At 37.6% G+C, this 24,670-nt stretch overlaps 1 protein-coding gene across 4 annotated transcripts in view; it reads left to right on the top strand.

Moving 5' to 3' along the window:
* Positions 1-24,670, top strand: part of LOC126187655 (major facilitator superfamily domain-containing protein 12-like) — a 92,540-nt gene that overhangs the window by 30,832 nt on the left and 37,038 nt on the right. For all 4 annotated transcript variants that reach the window (XM_049928867.1, XM_049928868.1, XM_049928871.1 and 1 more), the window contains exons 4-8: positions 329-536; positions 8,420-8,537; positions 8,706-8,861; positions 11,814-11,999; positions 12,090-12,201. In XM_049928867.1, coding sequence (XP_049784824.1) covers positions 329-536; positions 8,420-8,537; positions 8,706-8,861; positions 11,814-11,999; positions 12,090-12,201 — 780 coding nt within the window. The remainder of the gene's footprint in view (positions 1-328; positions 537-8,419; positions 8,538-8,705; positions 8,862-11,813; positions 12,000-12,089; positions 12,202-24,670) is intronic.

Here is a 24,670-nt window from a genome sequence, read left to right as displayed (position 1 = left end):
TTTGAAGCAAAAAGTGTAATAAACAGGGCTCTAAAGTGCATATCTTAGGAACTATGAGCACTTCACCTTAGATACTGGAAGCAGGTCTCTTCTACCGAAAGCCCTTGACACTGTTCACATTCCTTGCAGTTGTACAAACAGTGTTAGAGCACGTAATGATAATTTGACTTTCACACATTCTCTTCTTCATTGAAGACAAATTCTAATAGTCATCTTTCAGCTATTTTGTTTTAATTTTCCCTGTTTATAATTTTAGTTTTAATGTGAATGTAGTTACGTGATAAAAAGTTGATTCACAACACTAAGAGTAATCCTTTTCATTCCACAGGTACAGTGTGTGTACTATTCAGCTTTCCTCTGATATTCTCACCATGCTTGAACTGCGAACATAGCCATCAGTGGGCTCAGCTTATATATTATTCTGCATTTGTCATCATCTTCCAGCTGGGTTGGGCATCAGTGCAGATTTCACACCTTTCACTAATTCCTGATCTCACACCAAGTGAGCATGAACGCACAGAATTGACAGCTATCAGGTGAGATCATAACAGCTGTAATATTAGAGGCCAAAGTAGTTGCAGGACATTGTTTTTTACATAGGACTGTGAAGCATCTGCTGGAGGTGTATTCTCTCTCTCTCTCTCTCTCTCTCTCTCTTTCTCTCTCTCTCTCTCTCTCTGTGTGTGTGTGTGTGTGTGTGTGTGTGTGTAAAGATTGCATTAGAGCAATTAAATCTAGTCAGTTGTAACAAAAATAACTCTACAGCCATAAATTACTGGAAATTTTTCAAACAAAATTGGAGACATTATGCTGCCGATTTGTCAGAACAAAACAGCTGCCTGGAGTCTATATTTGAACATGAACTGCCTTCAGCACACCACCAGATATTTGACAATGTCTGCATTTCCTCCTGACATGGAAAGTTGCTTTTCCACTAAATAATCTACATCTACATAATACTTCCCCCATGAACCATGGACCTTGCCGTTGGTGGGGAGGCTTGTGTGCCTCAGCGATACAGATGGCCATACCGTAGGTGCAACCACAACGGAGGGGTATCTGTTGAGAGGCCAGACAAACATGTGGTTCCTGAAGAGGGGCAGCAGCCTTTTCAGTAGTTGCAGGGGCAACAGTCTGGATGATTGACTGATCTGGCCTTGTAACATTAACCAAAACGGCCTTGCTGTGCTGGTACTGCGAACGGCTAAAAGCAAGGGGAAACTACAGCCGTAATTTTTCCCGAGGACATGCAGCTTTACTGTATGATTAAATGATGATGGCGTCCTCTTGGGTAAAATATTCCGGAGGTAAAATAGTCCCCCATTCGGATCTCCGGGCAGGGACTACTCAAGAGGACGTCGTTATCAGGAGAAAGAAAACTGGCGTTCTACGGATCGGAGCATGGAATGTCAGATCCCTTAATCGGGCAGGTAGGTTAGAAAATTTTAAAAGGGAAATGGATAGGTTAAAGTTAAATATAGTGGGAATTAGTGAAGTTCGGTGGCAGGAGGAACAAGACTTTTGGTCAAGTGATTACAGGGTTATAAATACAAAATCAAATAGGGGTAATGCAGGAGTAGGTTTAATAATGAATAAAAAAATAGGAGTGCGAGTTAGCTACTACAAACAGCATAGTGAACGCATTATTGTGGCCAAGATAGACACAAAGCCCATGCCTACTACAGTAGTACAAGTTTATATGCCAAGTAGCTCTGCAGATGATGAAGAAATTGATGAAATGTATGACGAGATAAAAGAAATTATTCAGGCAGTGAAGGGAGACGAAAATTTAATAGTCATGGGTGACTGGAATTCGTCAGTAGGAAAAGGGAGAGAAGGAAACATAGTAGGTGAATATGGATTGGGGGAAAGAAATGAAAGAGGAAGCCACCTTGTAGAATTTTGCACAGAGCATAACTTAATCATAGCTAACACTTGGTTCAAGAATCATAAAAGAAGTTTGTATACCTGGAAGAATCCTGGAGATACTAAAAGGTATCAGATAATTATATAATGGTAAGACAGAGATTTAGGAACCAGGTTTTAAATTGTAAGACATTTCCAGGGGCAGATGTGGATTCTGACCACAATCTATTGGTTATGAACTGCAGATTGAAACTGAAGAAACTGCAAAAAGGTGGGAATTTAAGGAGTTGGGACCTGGATAAACTGAAGGAACCAGAGGTTGTAGAGAGTTTCAGGGAGAGCATAAGGGGACAATTGACAGAAATGGGGGAAAGAAATACAGTAGAAGAAGAATGGGTAGCTCTGAGGGATGAAGTAGTGAAGGCAGCAGAAGGTCAAGTAGGTAAAAAGACGATGGCTAATAGAAATCCTTGGGTAACAGAAGAAATATTGTATTTAATTGATGAAAGGAGAAAATATAAAAATGCAGTAAATGAAGCAGGCAAAAAGGAATACAAACATCTCAAAAATGAGATCGACAGGAAGTGCAAAATGGCTAAGCAGGGATGGCTAGAGGACAAATGTAAGGATGTAGAGGCTTGTCTCACTAGGGGTAAGATAGATACTGCCTACAGGAAAATTAAAGAGACCTTTGGAGAGAAGAGAACGACTTTTATGAATATCAAGAGCTCATATGGCAACCCAGTTCTAAGAAAAGAAGGGAAGGCAGAAAGGTGGAAGGAGTATATAGAGGGTTTATACAAGGGCGATGTACTTGAGGACAATATTATGGAAATGGAAGAGGATGTAGATGAAGATGAAATGGGAGATATGATACTGCGTGAAGAGTTTGACAGAGCACTGAAAGACCTGAGTCGAAACAAGGCCCCGGGAGTAGACAACATTCCATTAGAACTACTGATGGCCTTGGGAGAGCCAGTCATGACAAAACTCTACCATCTGGTGAGGAAGATGTATGAGACAGGCGAAATACCCACAGACTTCAAGAAGAATATAATAATTCCAATCCCAAAGAAAGCAGGTGTTGACAGATGTGAAAATCACCAAACTATCAGTTTAATAAGTCACAGCTGCAAAATACTAACGCGAATTCTTTACAGACGAATGGAAAAACTGGTAGAAGCGGACCTCGGGGAAGATCAGTTTGGATTCCGTAGAAATATTGGAACACGTGAGGCAATACTAACCTTAAGACTTATCTTAGAAGAAAGATTCAGTAAAGGCAAACCTACGTTTCTAGCATTTGTAGACTTAGAGAAAGCTTTTGACAATGTTAACTGGAATACTCTCTTTCAAATTCTAAAGGTGGCAGGGGTAAAATACAGGGAGCGAATGGCTATTTACAATTTGTACAGAAACCAGATGGCAGTCATAAGAGTCGAGGGGCATGAAAGGGAAGCAGTGGTTGGGAAAGGAGTGAGACAGGGTTGTAGCCTCTCCCCGATGTTATTCAATCTGTATATTGAGCAAGCAGTAAAGGAAACAAAAGAAAAATTTGGAGTAGGTATTAAAATTCATGGAGAAGAAGTAAAAACTTTGAGGTTCGCCGATGACATTGTAATTCTGTCAGAGACAGCAAAGGACTTGGAAGAGCAGTTGAACGGAATGGACAGTGTCTTGAAAGGAGGATATAAGATGAACATCAACAAAAGCAAAACGAGGATAATGGAATGTAGTCAAATTAAATCGGGTGATGCTGAGGGGATTAGATTAGGAAATGAGACACTTAAAGTAGTAAAGGAGTTTTGCTATTTGGGGAGCAAAATAACTGATGATGGTCGAAGTAGAGAGGATATAAAATGTAGACTGGCAATGGCAAGGAAAGCGTTTCTGAAGAAGAAGAGAAATTTGTTAACATCGAGTATAGATTTAAGTGTCAGGAAGTCATTTCTGAAAGTATTTGTATGGAGTGTAGCCATGTATGGAAGTGAAACATGGACGATAACCAGTTTGGACAAGAAGAGAATAGAAGCTTTCGAAATGTGGTGCTACAGAAGAATGCTGAAGATAGGGTGGGTAGATCACGTAACTAATGAGGAGGTATTGAATAGGATTGGGGAGAAGAGAAGCTTGTGGCACAACTTGACTAGAAGAAGGGATCGGTTGGTAGGACATGTTTTGAGGCATCAAGGGATCACAAATTTAGCATTGGAGGGCAGCGTGGAGGGTAAAAATAGTAGAGGGAGACCAAGAGATGAATACACTAAGCAGATTCAGAAGGATGTAGGTTGCGGTAGGTACTGGGAGATGAAGAGGCTTGCACAGGATAGAGTAGCATGGAGAGCTGCATCAAACCAGTCTCAGGACTGAAGACCACAACAAACAACGAAACTACATAATACCCCACAAGCTATCACACAGTGCTTGGCAGAGGATACCTTTTACGACTTGTACCACTACTAGTTATTACCTTTTCTGTGTCCCTTGCAAATGGAGTGAGGGGGAAAAAGCCTGTCTATATGCCTCTTTATGACCTCTAGATTATCTTATATTTTTTCCAGTGTGTTTATGCAAAATTTATGTTGGTGGCACTATAATTGTTCTGTGGTCAGCCACAAATGCCTGTTCTCTAAATTTTGTCGGTATTTCATGTCACCTCTCTCCAGGGATTCCCATTTGAGTTCACAAAGCATCTACCTAATACTTGCATGTTGACTTAGACTACTTGTAACGAATCTAGCAGCTTGCCTCTGAATTGCTTTGATGTCTCCCTTTAATTCAACCTGGTGGGTATCCCAAATACTCAAGCAGCAGTGAAGAATGGATCACAGTAGCATTCTGTATGTGACCACCATTACAGATCAGCTACACTATCCTAAAATTTTCCCATTAAACTGAAGTTGACCATTAATCTTCCCTACTGGGCTTTGCATTTGTTCCATTTCTTATTGCTTTGCAACATTAAACCTAGATATTTAATCATCATGACTGTGTGAAGCAACACACCACTAATACGGTATTCGAACATTGCTGCATTGTTTCTGCTACTCATCTGTGTTGACTTAGTTTTTTACGTCTACAGCAAGCTGCCATTCATCACACCAATCAGAAACTCTGTGTAAATCATCCATTACCCTCCTGTAGTCACATGATGACACTTTACCATACACTAAAATGCCATCAACAAACAGTTCTGTGATCCATTCTTGAGTACTGCTAGTGTGTTTGGGATCCCCACCAAGTCAGATTAAAGGAAGACATTGAAGCAATTCTGAGACATGATTTGAATGGATATGTAATCCAGGGGAATATTTTTGCAGCTGAATCGTGGCATTACAGGTATAACAGAACAGGCTCATTATAAGTCAGCATTAACAGAGTTCATCCTCCTCCTCCTCCTCCTCCTCCTCCTCCTCCTCCTCCTCCGGTTATAACAAGTTCCTATGAATGTGAACACATACTTTGATGGATCTATGACCATAAGAGATGGTAGTTTGATTTGAAGTTGTAACCCAGTGTGTTTGTGTTTCCTTCATCTCTGCCTGACGTATTTGTTCATTCATGTTTCTCTAAAGCTTGCTGATTTCATCATCAAAAATTCCCTTTATCACAGTAATGAAGCAATCTCCAAATTCTTAACTTGTAAGATAGGTAACACCATAGTTTTGCCCAGTGATGTCACATTTCCCAATATTTGTGCACAAGAAGTAATATCAGAAATAATACAGTTTGGAAAATCGTCAGTGTGGTGCATCAGTTAAACTGTATATTTTTGTAGTATATATTTATAAATATGAAAACCACCAAATATGTCACTTTAACTTCACAAACATGTAAATAAACATGGTACCTGTTTGGTTTACTCTCATCACCCAGTCACAGCACAGGATGTACGTCATCTTGTAAACATAGGCCTGTTGGTAAAACAGCACACTGAAAATGTTAATTTCAGTATTTGTTGAATATTATTTTTACTCTTTCATGACTAAATCTTGTGGTCACCAACTGAATTGTTGTGTAACACAAGCTCTAGGTTTGGTTGAAAGGTGATAATTTGGTTAGGAGCTCACAAAGCTAAACTGTTTTCAACAGCTACTATTGTGTATGTCACACATCCTATACTGTAAGTGGGTGATACATGTATGCTGAGCGAAGACCATATTGGTTTACCGGGTTGCAAAACTAAACTGCTGTGTTTTTCATATCTGTACATGCTTTCTACAAAGAGATGCTCTTTAATAAATACACTGCATTGCAGGTCTCCCAAAAGTGCATCATTTTTGGTACATATTAATAAAATAAAAAATTCACTTCAATTGTCAGTAATTTCTTAGTTATTGCACGACCAGTTCCAAGGCCTAAAGCTTCATATTCAGGTGCCACCAAATAATTAGGGAAACATACATGTGTGGCAGTAGGGCCAGTCAGTCATGGGTGGTCACTCCACATTAAACAAACACATGGGTGTGCAGGACCAGCAATCACGGAACCCAGTTAGACAGCACGACAAGGAAGTTGGTGCAGTTTGTTAAAAAGGAAGTGTAGGAAGTGTGACCTTGGCAACTAAATCTGTTACTGGCATGAAATACATTGGAAATAGGGCTATTTTTGTTTGATGTGACACCTAGTCATGTTCCTTACAGGGAAAATGAACTGACATCCTAAGATTATCCTATCAGATTTGAGAAAAAATGTCAGAATCAATTTTCAAAATTAACTGTTAGTTACCGATTTAGTACACTGCTACTATCAGATTTAATACATTTCTAAACGGGAGTGGGGAAAATACCCTATTTTACATCACTTTGTAAAAACAGCATATTTTGCTCTCTGTCAACAAAAACTGCAGATTTTGTTACAGTTTGGATTAAACTTTCCTGGTCAAGTGTGTTTCGCTTTTATACTGCTGTCTTCAGTCTAAAAGGAGGTTTGATGCAGTTCTCCGTACTTGTTTATCTTTTGCAAGATCAAGGTAATGAGTGAATCACAAGGATATGGAATGTATCAAATTGTACACAATTCAGACATAACTTACATAAATACAATAAAAGATACAATTTAAATAAGTTATCAAATAAACATATACCCAGTTAACAAAAAATTGTGTATGTACATGAAGCAGATTTAAGCTAAATATTACAATAAATAAATATGTGAATACCAAACACCAAATTTGTGTCTGTGGTAGTGCTACAAATAAAAGTAATTAATAGTATTTCTAAAACAATTGTAAGTTCAGGGATGGTTTTCATTTTTTCCTTATAAATTCATTAACCATATAAAAAAATTTCTCTGTTAGGTACTCTTTCAGAATTTGTTTGAATTTCAGCAACTTCTTATGAAGACTTTGTTATTTTGTGGGAGTGCATTATAGAGCTTAATGCTAGAGTAATAAACTTCTTTTTCAACCAAATTTAGACTTTTCAATTCAGTGTCATACTGTTCTTGGTTCTTGTGTTATAGTCATGGTATTTGCTGTTATCTTTGCGCAGAGAAAAGCTATTACAGACAAAGGTTCACAAGGAAAAAATATACTGAGGAGGTGGTGAGGATCCACATCTTTCGAATCAAGTACCTGCAAGTTGTATACAATGGGCACCACTCATTATTGTGATGGCTTTTATTAGTGCAGTGTTTTTGAGAGATGTTGGTTCACCCAGAATATAAAACCATAGGACATTAATTAATAAATGTAGCTGAATTACGAAGTCTTTAATGGTATCTACTTCAGCCACTGAAGCAATAATTCATAGTGCAAATATTGCTGAGCTAAGTCTTCTACAAAGATGAATGTGTGTTGACCAATTACATTAACTGTCTATATATGCAGTCAGGAATTTTGTATCCTCAGCTTTTTGTTTTTGTTGGTCTCCACACTGTAATTTCTTCAAGATTTCCGTGTAGTCTATGGAACCTCATATAACGGGTTTTAGCTGCTTTGTGAGATGCCATTTAAAGAAAACCAATTTAAAATTTTACTGAAAACTTTGTTCATAGTTTATTCAAGATTATCTCACAATTTCCCAATGAGAATTGTAGCATCACCTGCAAAAAGGTTAAATTTACTCTATATCGGAATGAAGAAAATAGCAACATTTCTAGAACAGTTCCTTATGACACACACACACACACACACATACACACACATACACACACACACACACACACACACACACACACACACACACACACACATCTATTGCAAACATTTTTTAAGTGGCTTCCAAAACTTGATTGTGAAGAGAATATTGCTTGTTGAGTGCAAAGACTAGCACAAAACCCGAATTGACTTTTGGAGAAGGTATTCTTTCAGTGTAAATAGCTATAATCTGCCCTCATGCTTATAATTCATTTCACTGAATGTATTAATATATTTTCTCAAGCTTGGATTAATAACTGAAAGTTCGTCTTTCTTTTAGTAATGCATGTGTTGGTGTGTCATTTTTCATTTCATTTGTTAAATATAAAATTTCAAAGGTTCTTGATATTTAAAGTACCATTTGATTTGTTGGCATGTGTCTGTTGTCAGTGAAATGTGTTTTGTTATTTATAGGTATAGTTTTACAGTCTGTTCCAATGTATTCGTGTACATTATTACATGGGCAATTTTGCACTTCACAAGTGAAAATTCAGAAGCACAAATAGGCCCAAAAGATTTAACAAAATTTCAGGCAAGTACAAATTAATAATGGACAAATTACTATAATTTCACAATCAGCATAGTTTTACATTTCCTTTGTCATTTCTTATTTTAAACACTGAACCTGATGTAATTAACACGATACAGAGTTGGAAATTCCTATTTATGTAACATATTGTGCTGTGTCCTACTGCAATAGAATGTATCACTGATTGGAATTGGAGTTGGTGCATTTGCATCCCTGATATTTCATCTGGGTGTCAAGGAAGCACCACCACGCAGTGATGGCTTAACGCATGGTCCAGGTGGCCGACGCACAGCATTACACATGCTAAAAGATATTCAGCTTTATCAGGTAAGAATGCATATACCATCAGATGTTTGGTGTTATGTTTTGTTAAGAAACCTTTATCTTCTCCGTCACATTCGCTTATCCCCAACATCTTTCACTGATAAGTTTCAATTTGAAACATTCTTGTCTAACAATAGCAGGTATTTATATTTGTTTGATGCTTGTGTAGGGAAAGCTGAGTTTAAGGGCCTTGACACTCATAACAGAAGCACTGTTCTTAAGCTCCCATTACTTGAAGAAAGTTGTGTGTGCTGCGCTCTGTTTTTAATTTAATTTTTTGTGAAGAAAATGGGAAGAAACTTGGGCTTCCACATCCCATCACTGAAGTAGTTGTTAAAAAGGAAATACAAATTTAGATTTGGGAAGAAATTGATGATGATCTTTTTAAAGGCACTGTCTCTCAATTTGCCTTGATCAGTCCTGGATAAGCTATGGGAAACCTAAATCTGGTTAGCCAATTGGGGATTTGAATCCTGGGCTGCCAGATGTGTCCACAGTCTTAACGATTACACAGCTTTTTTCTGTTTATGGGAAGAGAATTAAAGACATGCATTTCTTTGCTTTCTTGTGTTTGATGACTGCAATATTAAGCATTATCTCTTGACATGCTTCACAGAATTTTGGTGATAATAAATTCCTTGTTTTATTGCTTTTGTAATATCCCATTTTTACATGTTTGATTTAATTGGACATGTAATGAACTATCTTTCGTGTGCTGTGAATGATGACACATATCTTAATTTCTTTTTATATTTGGTGTGATTAAGTGAATTTTGCATGTAATGTGAAGGATGAAGTCCAATAAAAGTTTTAAGCAAGTATTCGCTTTTGTTAATTTCTTTGGTAACAATCTACTACAGAGCACATTGTGTTTTCTCATTTCAGAGTATAAATTTCATAGAATTAAAAATGAAAGTAGTGCAAATTTTCACATGGAAGACTGATATTAAAGGCATGACATTGTCTGTATGCCGATGGTCATATGCCCATTTGACTCATAGTTGCCAATATCGTGGTGTTAACATTGGCACACACATGGGTCATCAACTGCAGAGGCCCATCGTTAGGAGTGTTTGGCACAGTGTGTGTTGAGACATACTTGTATTCTGCCCAGCATTAAAGCCTGATGTTAGTCCAGCCACAGTTTGTCGCCTGTTGTGTTTTACCAGTCTGCCCAGCCTGCAACAACAGCCATGTGTAATGAGGGCTGGCTGTCCAATCCCACGAAGTTTGGATGTTGTCACATTGGTTTCACCACATGTTGAAGATGCTCATCACAGCACTCCTAGAACACCTGACAAGTCATGCAGTTTCAGAAAGGCTCGTGCCGAGTCTCTGGGCCATTGCGATTTATCCTCAGTCAAACTCGGATAGATCACATACCTTTCCCATTCTACTCACAGGCAGCACGCTCAGTGATGCTACATGTATTGTGTGTGTGTGTGTGTGTGTGTGTGTGTGTGTGTGTGTGTGTGTGTGTGTGTGTGTGTGTGACTAGCTGTCGTATGTGACGCTGCTGTCGCCTGGATGGATTTATGTCGATGGTAGGTGACGCGCGAAATTAAGTCAGTGTGATCCTATTGGCTCATCCATTCACAACAGCAGCTGTTACATTTGCCAGTGTTTCTTTTGAAATAATTCCAGAAGTTAACAACACAAGGTAGCACCAGACAAGGGACATGTAGCAACACATCCGTACATTGTTTCCGAGCAGTAGGTGGCTTGTTCATCTGGAAAACTGCAGCCTAATATATACTGAGTATAGTCTTTTTAACACTGAGTTGTGGCTTGAACTATGGTTGGGTTTGTTCCACAGAGTGTTAAGTATCTCACTGAAGTCAGAGTTCTGTAATTCTGAATGGCAGAATCTTCTTGCTGTTGCTTAAGTTGTGACAGTGGCTGTCTCAGCACATACGGTTGCAGTAGCGACGGTACAACCATCAGAATGTTAAGTCACTCATGTGCTCTAAGTAAATAGAAATAAAAACAGTTTTAAACACATGTTTCACATAGCATGGCAACCAAAACACCTTTTGAGTGTAGATTAAATCACTTTAGCATGTATTACCAGTAAATTATTTTCAATATGTTGTCACAATACAGCATGCCGCCTTGGGTAATATAATTGTTATCTTTAGTTGACAGGAAACAGTGTGTGCCGAAAATCTACAGCTCAGTTATAATAAAGTTTTGTGGCATTGCCTTTCTGCAAAGACAGACACATGGTGCTACACAGTGAAAGGTATCAATAACATAAAGTAGACCGTTTCACTTTGGCATAAAACTTGAAGCAAAGAGTGAAGTGTACAACAGTTAGGATACATAAAGAACAGCTTCAGCTCCCCTCTCCCTTTGAAAGACAGCTTTTTGTATAAACTCACATGCTACTATGCGTGTACCTGGCAGTACTCTGTTAAAATAAAAATGCATATTCTCAAATGAATTAAAGTAATCTTCTTATGGAAAGGTAACATTACCTTGGTGGCACAGATCATCTTTGGCAGGGATGCACAGTCGATGGCCCATGAGCTTCATATGGCCCACCATTGATCTAATGGCAGCCCACCCCTCATTGTTCATTCTTATATTTTTTTTACTCATTTTTCACTTTTTCCTAAAGAGGAGAGGGTGAACCCTTGCAGAACATTGTTCCTTTGAGCCACACCATAAAATGATTTTTTGTGAAAAATTTCTTACAGTTCTTTCATAGTCACAGTGAGGGATTTGTGGCCCATGGTACTCGCAAGTGTGTACACCTCTGATCATGGGTAATCTATTATAAGGATAGAAATTATTTAAAAAAATGTTAATGGCACTACTTAAGTGAGGTAAGATACATATCATAATAGGGTTAGTCGCAAGTACTCAAGTGAATGTTTGCTATAGTTCGGTATTTTATTAATATATGAATAGTTAAAAATTTGAACTGTTTCTTATATGTGCACACAATTTCAGGTTGCAGGAGTGTATATGGCAACTAGGCTCTTCGTCAATCTCAGCCAGGTTTACATCCCTCTGTACCTGCATGAATCGCTGAGTATGAATGCAGAAAGCTTGGCAATAGTTCCACTTGTCATGCTTCTGTCCAGTTTCGGAACATCATTGCTGATCAAACTGTTAAACAAGAAACTTGGCAGAAAGGTTTGAATAGTATAACATTGTAATTTTTTTTAAAAAAGTTAGTGTGTGTAGTCTCCACTAAGTTCTTATTTTATGACTTTTGATTTTCAGGTAGCGTATTTAGTAGGTGCTGCTGTGGGGTTTGCTGGGTGCTTATGGATCCAATTTGGATATGGCAGTGCATTTGTTAGATACGAAATCTATGGTGTTGCAGCTTTATTGGGTATGTTCAGGTATTGTCATTCCTAAAACTATTTGAATTATTGTACAAGTAAACCTGTTTATCTTTCATCATTATCATCATACTTAATAATACTAGTATCAAAGGAAAATTCAGTTGGAAAAATTAGTAAACTATGAGACAGATTTGACGGCCATTACATACCTTCAGGAGGTGATGGGTGTAGTACTAATGTTAAACACAAAAAAAGTAAAAGTAAGAGTGAGAGGGTTCTAGGTGGCTAAATCATTAAAAAAAATACTGTTCTTAAAGTATCAGTATTGAAAAGGAAAGTTGCTACTCACCATATAGTGGAGATGCTGAGTCGTGGATAGGAAGAACAAAAAGACTGTCACAAATAAAGCATTCAGCCTGTAAGGCCGTAATATTGGAAATAATTGTCCTCAAGATTAAATAACAGTGACTGTTTATTAAATGATTACATAAAATCTTGCTTACAGTGGAATATCAGAGTGCATATGAAACAAACTAAATTTTGCAGCTATGTGGTTTTCGTGTATGAGGCGCATCCAGAAAGTAAGATCCGTATTTTTTTAAAACAAAGACAACATATTTACAAAAAAAAATTATCAGCAACAGGTACAGCAATGTTTGAGATACTTTTCAACATAGTCACCAAAAGAATTGAGACACTTGTGATGTCGTGGGATCAGCTTTTGTATTCCTGAGTCATAGAAGTCTACCACCTGTGAATAGAATCAGTGTATGACAGTCATCTTCAGCTCTTCATCATGGAGGACAGGAATGTTGTGAGGTGCAAGAAAAAATAGAAATGTCAGTGCTGCTCCAAAGCATTTCATTTTGTACTTTGGTGTCAGGTTTTTCTGCACCCACCTGGCACACAATTTCTTGAACAGCTGCTGCTTAGTGACAATTTCATGCAACAAGGATCTCAATATCTGTGGAAAATGACTGCTGAGCTCCTTAATTGTGAAGGGATGAGTCTCCTGGGTGCACTGGTGCTCACCCAGATGATCATTGTTGAGAGATGTTCACCCACTGCACTCTTCTCAGGGACACTTTGACGACCTTCGGAGAAAAGCCTACACTAATGATGCACCATCTGTTTGCTCATGATGTTCTGCCTGTAGACCTAACAGAGCTGATGATTAATTTCGATGGGCACTATGTTTTGTGCATTGAGGGGCCTTATCACTGGCCACACCTCACAAGCTACAAGAGAGTGAATAAGAGGCACCATTTTGTGGTACTGCTGCAACAGTACTGGCACCATGTGGGGTGTGCCAGGCTGGCATTTGATTGTCATGTCATAGATCTGTTGCACATGTGCATTTTTCCTGGCTAAATATGTCTCCTGTAAAGGAAACATCGGGAAATGTACTTTCTGGATGCACGTTGTAGAAACAATCTTCCAAGGTAATTATTGTTGTTATATGGTCTGAAAGGCCCCCTTCAGCATCCATGTGGTGTTGGGAGCTTTATGACATACATACTTGTTATATTGAAAAGTAATCTGCTGGTGAACTTCACTGGCACATGCAATCCAAACACAGACAAGTATCCGTACGAATACAGCATATCCTATGCAGGAATGTGGACCTGTGCAGTATCTGAAAAATACCCTTTTTATCTATTGTTGGTAGATGACATGATTACTCTTTTATAAAAGTGTATGGTAAACTTTGCACTTCTGTCTTTCAAGGAAAAATCCCAAATTTTACTAAGAAAAAAAAAATAAAAACTGTCTCCTCACAAGGGACACACTTCTTAGTTCTTTTGAACTGGGACTTGAAACTGGGAACTTTGCCTACTTTGCTCCACTGACTGAAATATTCTGGCACAACTCTCAATTTGCCCTAAAAGCTTTATTTCCTCCAGTACCACATCTCTTCCATGTCTCCACAATATTCTTTCCTCCAGGACTGCTAGTCCTGCAAGACATGCAGGAGAACTTCAATGGTATTTGGAAGGTAGGAGTTGATACAGGTGAAGCATAGCTGTGAGGGTAGGTAGTGAATCATACTTGTGAAGCTGTCAGTAGAGCTCTTGCCCAGGAAAGGCAAAGGTCTCAGATTCAAGGCACTGTCCGGCACACAGTTCGAATCAGCCAGGTAAATTTCAAATTGGGGCATACTCAGCTGCAAGGTGAAAATTTGCTCTGGTAAATTACTCCATCAGAGTTGAGAAATGGAATGGTTTGGGTAGATTAAAAATGAAGGGCAGGGCACTATGACCCAAGTGTGTAGGGGCATGCGTGTGCACTTGCATCAGAGAGAGAGAGAGAGAGAGAGAGAGAGAGAGAGAGAGAGAGAGGATGAAAGTCAACCAAGATGAAGGGAGAGGTGTCAGAGATGGTATGTTGGTCAGCACAGTACCAGTACAGATATAAGGACAGAGTGAGAAATAGAGATAGATTAAGGGAAGAAAGAAGAATAGCAGAATTAAGAATGAGAAACAATTCTAGGGAATTGTTTCCAGAATGACGTAATGATGGCAGGTTGTGAGTTGTGCTTAGATAGCTCGTTCAGCAGAGCTAAGGGAAGCTGTAGCATTGCTGTGCATGTTCTTCAGTATAATGGCATAGGATGAATTGGTACACTGTTCTGCAGTGGCTGTAGGTATAGATTTTTATGAAACAGATTGAAGTCTTCTCAGAATGTGTCGCTCTTAGCTAAATCAGTAATTCATACTCGTTCATTCTGTACTTGTTTACAAACCTCAGGGTAGTCCATATTCAAATGAATATCTTTCATGTTATGGAGAGCAGGCTGAAGTGCTATAGTGTATGCCTCATGTATTTCCTTTCAAATGAAGCAAAATAATTTCAACACCGGGAATTGTATTTCTTTGCATGCCTTCCGTAAGCAATTTTGAAAGTCCCTTTTGTGTTGTTTAGTTGCCAGCTTGAACAATTTCTATGCCTTTCCTTTCTTTATAGCTTGAATGGGTGTTTTCATAAATGTCATCTGACATTACTTCCAGAATCTCGTAATTTTCATTTTAGTTCTCTATGTTTCTGATATCAGTTTTATTATATAAAGGTTTAAATAAGTCTAGAAAATTGTGTACAGTTTTCTCTCTGTTGTGACATACTTTGGCATCTGCCATATTAGCTGGCAAAATGTGACATCCACCCAGCATAAGTTTCTACAATGTCAGAAAGAACAGATAGCTACTCACTGTAAAGACGACGCATTGAGTTGCCTTTCTCTGGCCAGAAGGTCATTCAACATAAGTTTATTCTTTGCTTGGCCGTATTCATAGTTTTGTTGCATTTAGTAAATTGTACTGTGTTTCTATTATCATTTGCTAGATATTTTTCCCTTTTGTTTAATAGTTGTCTTCTGCTTTGCTCATACCTACAATGTCTTCCACAGTTATTACATTATTTTGTGTTACATATGTTTTTGTATAACGTTAGTTTTTTAATACGCAGATTTTTCTGACTTCTTGTCCAATAAGTCTATTTCTCTCTAGCTTTATATGCAGTTTTGCTCCTCAACTTGAAATTCTTAAGTGGTATAGGACCATCACATCCTGCGATGTTTCTGTATTGTTCGTGTCACCATAGCTGGGGTCAATTTTAGTTCAAGTGGATCATGCAAAGGGTTTCTTTTTTCTCCGTCTATAAATGTGTATTTGGTACATATTCTTTGTCTGGACAAAATCTAATAATACAGGCTTGTCATTTTTTGTATCCAAAGGTCCCAATTAAATAATCCATTCTGTAATATTAGTTCTAATTCCACATTAAAATTCTCTATTATTGCATTGTATTGAGATTTGCTGTCATTTGTCAGTTTATTGAGGTGTCTACATCCTCATCAGAATATGAACATATTGTTGTATCGACTTAAATAATTTAAATGGAATATCTATGTGTTTTTTAAAAAGAACTCTTACTGTTCTTTCCTGTATTCCTCAAGTATCTGTAAAACTGATTTTCATGTTCTTGTTAGCATTGTCTGCTGTTGAATTTTTCTTTCTGCTTTGTTCCACTGTAGTAAACATAGTTTCCGATTTTCATTTTTAATTTTATTTTCATATGCCTAGATCTTATTCCTTCAGAATACTATTTATAACCCTACTACATTACACTTGGTTATTTAACTACTCTTCCAACACCACTAAGCCATTTTTCGATCCTAGAATTCTGCAGTTTAGTGTTGATGAATGACACGAAACCTTAAAAATTACAAAAATCAGAGTGCCGTGTTGTCGCTTTATGACAGCTTTTGGTAATTACATAAGTGATCTCTGTTTATGCCGATGAAACAGGCATGACTCGAATTTAAGGCAGCAGGTAGTATGATGAAAGTAGGATGTGTGTGTAATTGTGCAGAAAACATGGAAGATAGATTTGTTGCTGCCTTTAATTCTTGGAGGTTTTAACAACGTGTCTATCTTCAGTTTACTATGCATTCAGATGGTTGGTGTAAAACAATAATAACAATAATAATAATAATAATAATAATAATAATAAACCTACATTGTGGACAGGTAGGCAATTTAAGAAAATTCTTTATAGAACAAGCAGAAACTAGCAAAATACACAAAGCACTCACTCATATAAATACATCGACTACACCATTGCAATTTCATAACCACTTCTACAACCCTTTAGATCACATAACATCAACAGATATGAAGAAAGTAAATTGGAAAAAGGAAACACTACATGGCCAGCACCGATATCATCTAACACAGCCACACATCGATCAAGACGCATCCAACACATGGCTAAGAAAAGGCAATATATACAGTGAGATGGAAGGATTCATGATTGCAATACAGGATCAAACAATAAACACCAGATATTACAGCAAGCATATTATTAAAGATCCCAATTCCACAACAGATAAATGCAGACTTTGCAAACAACAAATAGAAACAGTAGATCACATCACAAGCGGATGTACAATACTAGAAAATACAGAATACCCCAGAAGACATGACAATGTAGCAAAAATAATACAACAACAACTTGCCATACAACATAAACTAATAAAACAACACGTTCCCACATACAAGTATGCACCAGTATAACAGATAAAACACCGCCACATAACAAACCTGACATCATACTCACCAATAAAAAGAAGAAATTAACACAACTAATTGAAATATCCATACCCAATACAACAAATGTACAGAAGAAAACAGGAGAAAAAATTGAAAAATACATCCAACTGGCTGAGGAAGTCAAAGACATGTAGCATCAGGATAAAGTTGACATCATACCAATTATACTATCAATTACAGGAATCATACCACACAATATCCACCAATACATCAACGCAATACAGCTACACCCAAACATATACATACAACTACAGAAATCTGTAATTATTGATACATGTTCAATCACCTGAAAGTTCCTAAAGGCAATGTAACACATATCGTACAGTTAAAAGGAAGTCACGCTTGATCAAGATCCGCGTCACTTTCCATTTTTAACCAGACATAACGTCTGAGACAGGAAAGAGAAATAATAATAATAATAATAATAATAATAATAATAATAATAATAATAATAATCATCCCCATGGAGGCCCGGGAGAAGAATAGGCCTCCGGTATGTTCTGCCAGTCGTAAAAGGCGACGAAAAGAACAAACCACTAATAGGGCTAACCCCCCTTTTAGTGTGATTACTTGGTTCAGGACAGAACTAAAGAAGCCTCGGACAAGTGCCGTCATGGTCGGGGACGACGCTTGAACCCTATGCCCGCCCACAATGGTAACGACACTGCTAGCCAACTGGAAAAGGATTTAAATCCGAATAGAGGTGTTTTGCAGGATATGCTTCCTGCAACCACCCTAGAAGGAAAACAAAGACAGAGGATGAGATGGTCAGATGAAGTTAATCGACACCTCATGTTCTGTTATTACCAAGCAACAAACCTAGGAACCAACACAACTGGATACAGATCACAAGTATACACAACATTTATTACCAGATACCTGGAATTAAAATTTTTAACAGAACAACGACTAGCTGATCAGATCCGTGTAATAATCAAAAATAACAGGATACCCCAGTCAGAATTAGAAAACATCAAACAACAAGTACAACAAATACTGGAACAAAATAATGTGCAATCAGAAGAGGAAGAAAACACAGTAATGGACTCAAACATCCCAGAGCAAACAAACAAAGACCAACACGCATCAATTAAACAATCAGAGGAAAACGAAATCTTAAGACAGCCACCAGAACAAGCACAAATAGAACACGAAGAGAGACACGTGTTAGATATAGAAGAGAAATTTCAGCTGACATATATAGAATACAAAGACACAAATACAGACATTAGACCAGTCTTGCATAGACCGCCAAATAACCCACAAGTCAAAACAACAATAAAAACTATCAACACAATCATACACAACAAAATAAATGAAAACACAACTATGGAAGAGTTACAACTACTGGTTTATATAGGAGCACTCACTACACTAAATATACACACTAGGCAGAGATCAGAACAAACCAACACACAGAAGAAACCCACAAAACCAGCATGGCAACACAGGTTACAGATCAGAATAGAAAAACTGAGAAAAGACATCGGACAGTTAACACAATTTATAAGAAATGAAATATCAGACAAAAAACGAAAAAGGTTAGGTAAAATCTCACAACAAGAAGCAATAGAGCAATTAGATGAAAAAAAGCAGAAATTGCAAGCATTGGCCAAACGACTTAGAAGATACAAAAAAAGTGAAAATAGAAGGAAACAAAACCAAACATTCAACACAAACCAAAAGAGATTTTACCAAACAATGGATAACACACACATTAAAATAGACAATCCACCAAACATAACAGACATGGAACACTTCTGGAGCAGCATATGGTCAAACCCGGTACAACATAACAGGCATGCACGGTGGATACAAGCAGAAACAGACACATACAAGATGATACCACAAATGCCTGAAGTGATAATTTTGCAACATGAAGTCACCCGAGCAATTAATTCTACACACAATTGGAAAGCCCCTGGAAATGATAAAATAGCAAATTACTGGCTAAAGAAGTTCACCTCAACACATTCACATCTAACTAAATTATTTAACAGTTACATTGCAGACCCATACACATTCCCTGATACACTTGCACATGGAATAACCTATCTGAAACCTAAAGATCAAGCAGACACAGCAAACCCAGCTAAATATCGCCCCATAACATGCCTACCAACAATATACAAAATATTAACTTCAGTCATCACACAGAAATTAATGACACATACAACACAGAACAAAATTATAAATGAAGAACAAAAAGGCTGCTGCAAAGGAGCACGAGGATGTAAAGAGCAACTGATAATAGATACAGAGGTGACATATCAAGCTAAAACTAAACAAAGGTCCCTACACTACGCATACATTGATTACCAAAAAGCCTTTGATAGTGTACCCCACTCATGGTTACTACAGATTTTGGAAATATACAAAGTAGATCCTAAATTGATACAGTTTCTAAACACAGTAATGAAAAATTGGAAAACCACACTTAATATCCAAACAAATTCAGATAACATCACATCACAGCCAATACAGATTAAGCGTGGAATATACCAAGGAGACTCATTAAGTCCTTTCTGGTTCTGTCTTGCTCTGAACCCACTATCCAACATGCTAAATAATACAAATTATGGATACAATATTACTGGAACATACCCACACAAAATCACACATTTGCTATACATGGATGATCTAAAACTACTGGCAGCAACAAATCAACAACTCAACCAATTACTAAAGATAACAGAAGTATTCAGCAATGATATAAATATGTCTTATGGAACAGACAAATGTAAGAAAAATAGCATAGTCAAGGGCAAACACACTAAACAAGAAGATTACATATTGGATAACCACAGTGACTGCATAGAAGCGATGGAAAAAACAGATGCCTATAAATACCTAGGACACAGACAAAAAATAGGAATAGATAATACAAATATTAAAGAAGAACTAAAAGAAAAATATAAACAAAGACTAACAAAAATACTGAAAACAGAATTGACAGCAAGAAACAAGACAAAAGCTATAAATACTTAAGCTATACCAGTATTGACCTACTCATTTGGAGTAGTGAAATGGAGTGACACAGACCTAGAAGCACTCAATACACTTACACGATCACAATGCCACAAATATAGAATACATCACATACATTCAGCAACAGAAAGACTCACATTACGCAGAAAGGAAGGTGGAAGGGGATTTATAGATATAAAAAACCTACATTATGGACAGGTAGACAATTTAAGAAAATTCTTTCTAGAACGAGCAGAAACTAGCAAAATACACAAAGCAATCACTCATATAAATACATCAGCTACACCATTGCAATTTCATAACCACTTCTACAACCCTTTAGATCACATAACATCAACAGATACAAAGAAAGTAAATTGGAAAAAGAAAACACTACACGGCAAGCACCCGTATCATCTAACACAGCCACACATAGATCAAGACGCATCCAACACATGGCTAAGAAACGGCAATATATACAGTGAGACGGAAGGATTCATGATCGCAATACAGGATCAAACAATAAACACCAGATATTACAGCAAGCATATTATTAAAGATCCCAATACCACAACAGATAAATGCAGACTTTGCAAACAACAAATAGAAACAGTAGATCACATAACAAGCGGATGTACAATACTAGCAAATACAGAATACCCCAGAAGACATGACAATGTAGCAAAAATAATACATCAACAACTTGCCATAAAACATAAACTAATAAAACAACACGTTCCCACATACAAGTATGCACCACAAAATGTACTGGAGAATGATGAATACAAATTATACTGTAACAGAACCATTATAACAGATAAAACAACAACACATAACAAACCTGACATCATACTCACCAATAAAAAGAAGAAATTAACACAACTAATTGAAATATCCATACCCAACACAACAAATATACAGAAGAAAACAGGAGAAAAAATTGAAAAATACATCCAACTGGCTGAGGAAGTCAAGGACATGTGGCATCAGGATAAAGTCGACATTATCCCAATTATACTATCAACTACAGGAGTCATACCTCACAATATTCACCAGTACATCAATGCAATACAGCTACATCCAAACATATATATACAACTACAAAAATCTGTAATTATTGATACATGTTCAATTACCCGAAAGTTCCTAAATGCAATATAACATATACCATACAGTTACAAGGAGGTCACGCTTGACTGAGGTCTGCGTCACGTTCCATTTTTAACCAGACTTAAGTCTGAGAAAAAAAAAGTCAATAATAATAATAATAATAATAATAATAATAATAATAATAATGATTGTTATGAATTGTGATACAAAAACAGAAAACTCATAATATTGATAATGTAAACTGTGTCACAAAGTAATTTTACTGGGGTGTCTGCAGAAATACCCATGGATATCTTCGTTCGCACAAGTGTTTATCAGCAAAGTAAATATTACTGCAGACTTCCACAGCTCCACACCCATGCAGACCTCTATGAGTAATGTATTTCTTGTTTGGCTTTAAATACAGAGCCACAGTTCTTTATGAGGGAAGTGAACAGTCATTTTATGGTTGTACATTAACCTTTGTGGGAGGAAAAAGGAAAAGTCCAATTTCAACATTCAATAACACTCGGTTATAAATGTTAGTAAATTGCTGCCTTCAGATGTACTATATTTTTACATGGGAATGGTAAAAATAGTAGTTTTCCACATTTCATAAGAACCTCCAATTTCACACAGTCACTAAAGATAATCGATTTTGTGTCTTTTCCATGTTATTGGTTATGTGAAACTTTCCTGTCTGTACTTTTTAGATGGTTTACATGTGTGCATAAAAGGATTTGGCAGGCGACTCAGAGTATAGTAGGTATGGCACTGAGCACGTTATGGGTGACCCATCATCGCAATATGCTTACATGAAAGAAATCATTTAGAACATGCATAAATACAATTGAATATCACATAATTAATATGTAACTACATAAACATATCTATTAACTTCCTCCTTTTCAATTTTACCCTATTCATCGTGAGTCACACTGATCATTGATCAGCAGTACAAACATTAATGAGAAATGTCTTGAAAGGCTAGTATCATTAAACCAGTTAAATGAAAGAGAACTACACTTAGAGTTGCGTCTTTATGTGCATAGTGGGCTGGTTAGTATATTTGTCTCCCATAATGTGAACCAACAAGGTGGTAACCAACAGCTGCATGGCAGGAATGTCTGGAATGGGTAGTGGAATTTAGCTGGACTGATTCCCTTAATGTAATTAAGGGCTTTCCTCTTTTCCTTCATCACCCCAAAACCAGTTCCTTGTAGAGTCATCTTTCGCAACCAAACTTCATATGTGTTTAGGAAGTGTCTCCAGCTGTAAGTTTGTACTAAACAATGTCCCATTACGTGCTGTCATGCAGATAGCAGTCTTCTGTATGTAGAAGCAAGAAGCGGAATATTGAAAAATGAAAGAGGCCTGATTACATTAGATTGTGTTCAGTGCTCAAGTAGTTCAGATACAGCACTTTGTATGAAAAACCAGAAATACAGCCTAAAATTCAGACAAAGTGATCTTTTAGTATGTCATAAAATAACACTCTGGAAAAATAATTTTCGATGTGACTAAATATCTGAAAAGTCTCTCACTTTATAGTGTTCCTGCATGAGACTTCTAAATTTTGATTAATGTATCTACTGCCTGTGGAGTTCATTGAGGATTGTGATAATGCTCTTGCACCAGCTGAACGATCTCGTGACAAAATGCGTCGCTCTTCATTGGATTCTCTCTCTCCTGCTCGCCCCCCCTCCCTCCCTCCCTCCCTCCCTCCCTCCCTCCCTCCCAGTCCTGCCTGGTAAGGATCCCATATTGATAAACGGTACTTGAGAATCAGTTGAACAACTGCCTTATAATCCGCACTCTTTGTGGATGAGTTACATTTCTGTAAGATTCTTCGTATGAATTTGTATGGCATCCAGTTTTCCTGCTATGTGTTTTATGTGGTCATTCCTGTTAAGGTTGCTCTGGATAGTTACTCCTAGATTTTTATCATACATACTGTTTCCAGCAGTTTCTCATCAATAGTGTAGTTGTACAGTAGTGGCTTTCTTCTCCTATGTCTGAACAATATGTTACATTTATTTACATTCAGGATCAATTATCAGAATCTGTATGATTCATCTGTCCACTGCAGGTCATTTTGCAAATCAGTGTAGTCTTCTGGCATTGCTACTGTGTTACAGACAACTACATTGTCTACAAGCAGTCCTTAAGAGTATCCGAAGCTCTCTACTAGATCATTTGTATACATTGTAAACAACAACAGTCCTATGATACTTCTGTGGGGTACTGTCTAAATTATCTTCACATCTATTGATTTTGTTCCATTAAGAGTGATGTGTTGAATTCTACCTGGAAGGAAGTTTTGAATCCACTCGTAAATCTGGTCTGATACTTAATAAGTTTCACTAAAAAGAAATGCGGGACAGTGTCAGATGCCACCCTGAAGTCAAAGAACACAGCATCATCCTGAGTGGTATTGTTTACAGTTCTATGGATCTCATGGAGGAACAGAGCACAGAGTAAGCCGAGTTTAGCAAGATCTCTGTTTGCATATGTGAACATAAAACATGTCCAATAATTCTACACAGATTGCTGTAATTGATATAGGTCTATATTTGTGTGCATCTTGCCTGTGGCCCTTCTTGAAAATGGGAATGACCCGCAGTTTTTTTCCAGTCATGAAGTACCCTTTGTTGCCCCAGTGATCTACAATAAACTAGTGATAGAAGGGGAGCAACCTCTTTTTGCATAATCTTTGTAGAATCTTATAGGTATTTCACCTGGTCCTGATGCATTTACTCTACTAAGCAATTGTAGTTGGCTTTTCTATTCAGCGATTGGTTATCTCAGTTTTGACTATTGTTTGGTGATTGAAAGGTGAAAAAATTTTGTTAGACCAAATTTGATATTTTGGCCTTCTCTCAGTTATCTTCCATTTTGGTGGCTGTATGGTCTCTGAGTGAATGAACATATGATTTTGAACTGCTTACTGATTTTACATAAGACCAAAACCTCTTAGGGTTTTTACTGAGATCAGTTGACAAAATACACTCCTGGAAATGGAAAAAAGAACACATTGACACCAGTGTGTCAGACCCACCATACTTGCTCCGGACACTGTGAGAGGGCTGTACAAGCAATGATCACACGCACGGCACAGCGGACACACCAGGAACCGCGGTGTTGGCCGTCGAATGGCGCTAGCTGCGCAGCATTTGTGCACCGCCGCAGTCAGTGTCAGCCAGTTTGCCGTGGCATACGGAGCTCCATCGCAGTCTTTAACACTGGTAGCATGCCGCGACAGCGTGGACGTGAACCGTATGTGCAGTTGACGGACTTCGAGCGAAGGCGTATAGTGGGCATGCGGGAGGCCGGGTGGACGTACCGCCGAATT

This window comes from Schistocerca cancellata, chromosome 5 (genome assembly GCF_023864275.1).
Source record: "Schistocerca cancellata isolate TAMUIC-IGC-003103 chromosome 5, iqSchCanc2.1, whole genome shotgun sequence".
In the NCBI taxonomy this organism is placed as follows: Eukaryota; Metazoa; Arthropoda; class Insecta; order Orthoptera; family Acrididae; genus Schistocerca; species Schistocerca cancellata.
This window is presented reverse-complemented; position numbering and strand designations above follow the sequence as displayed.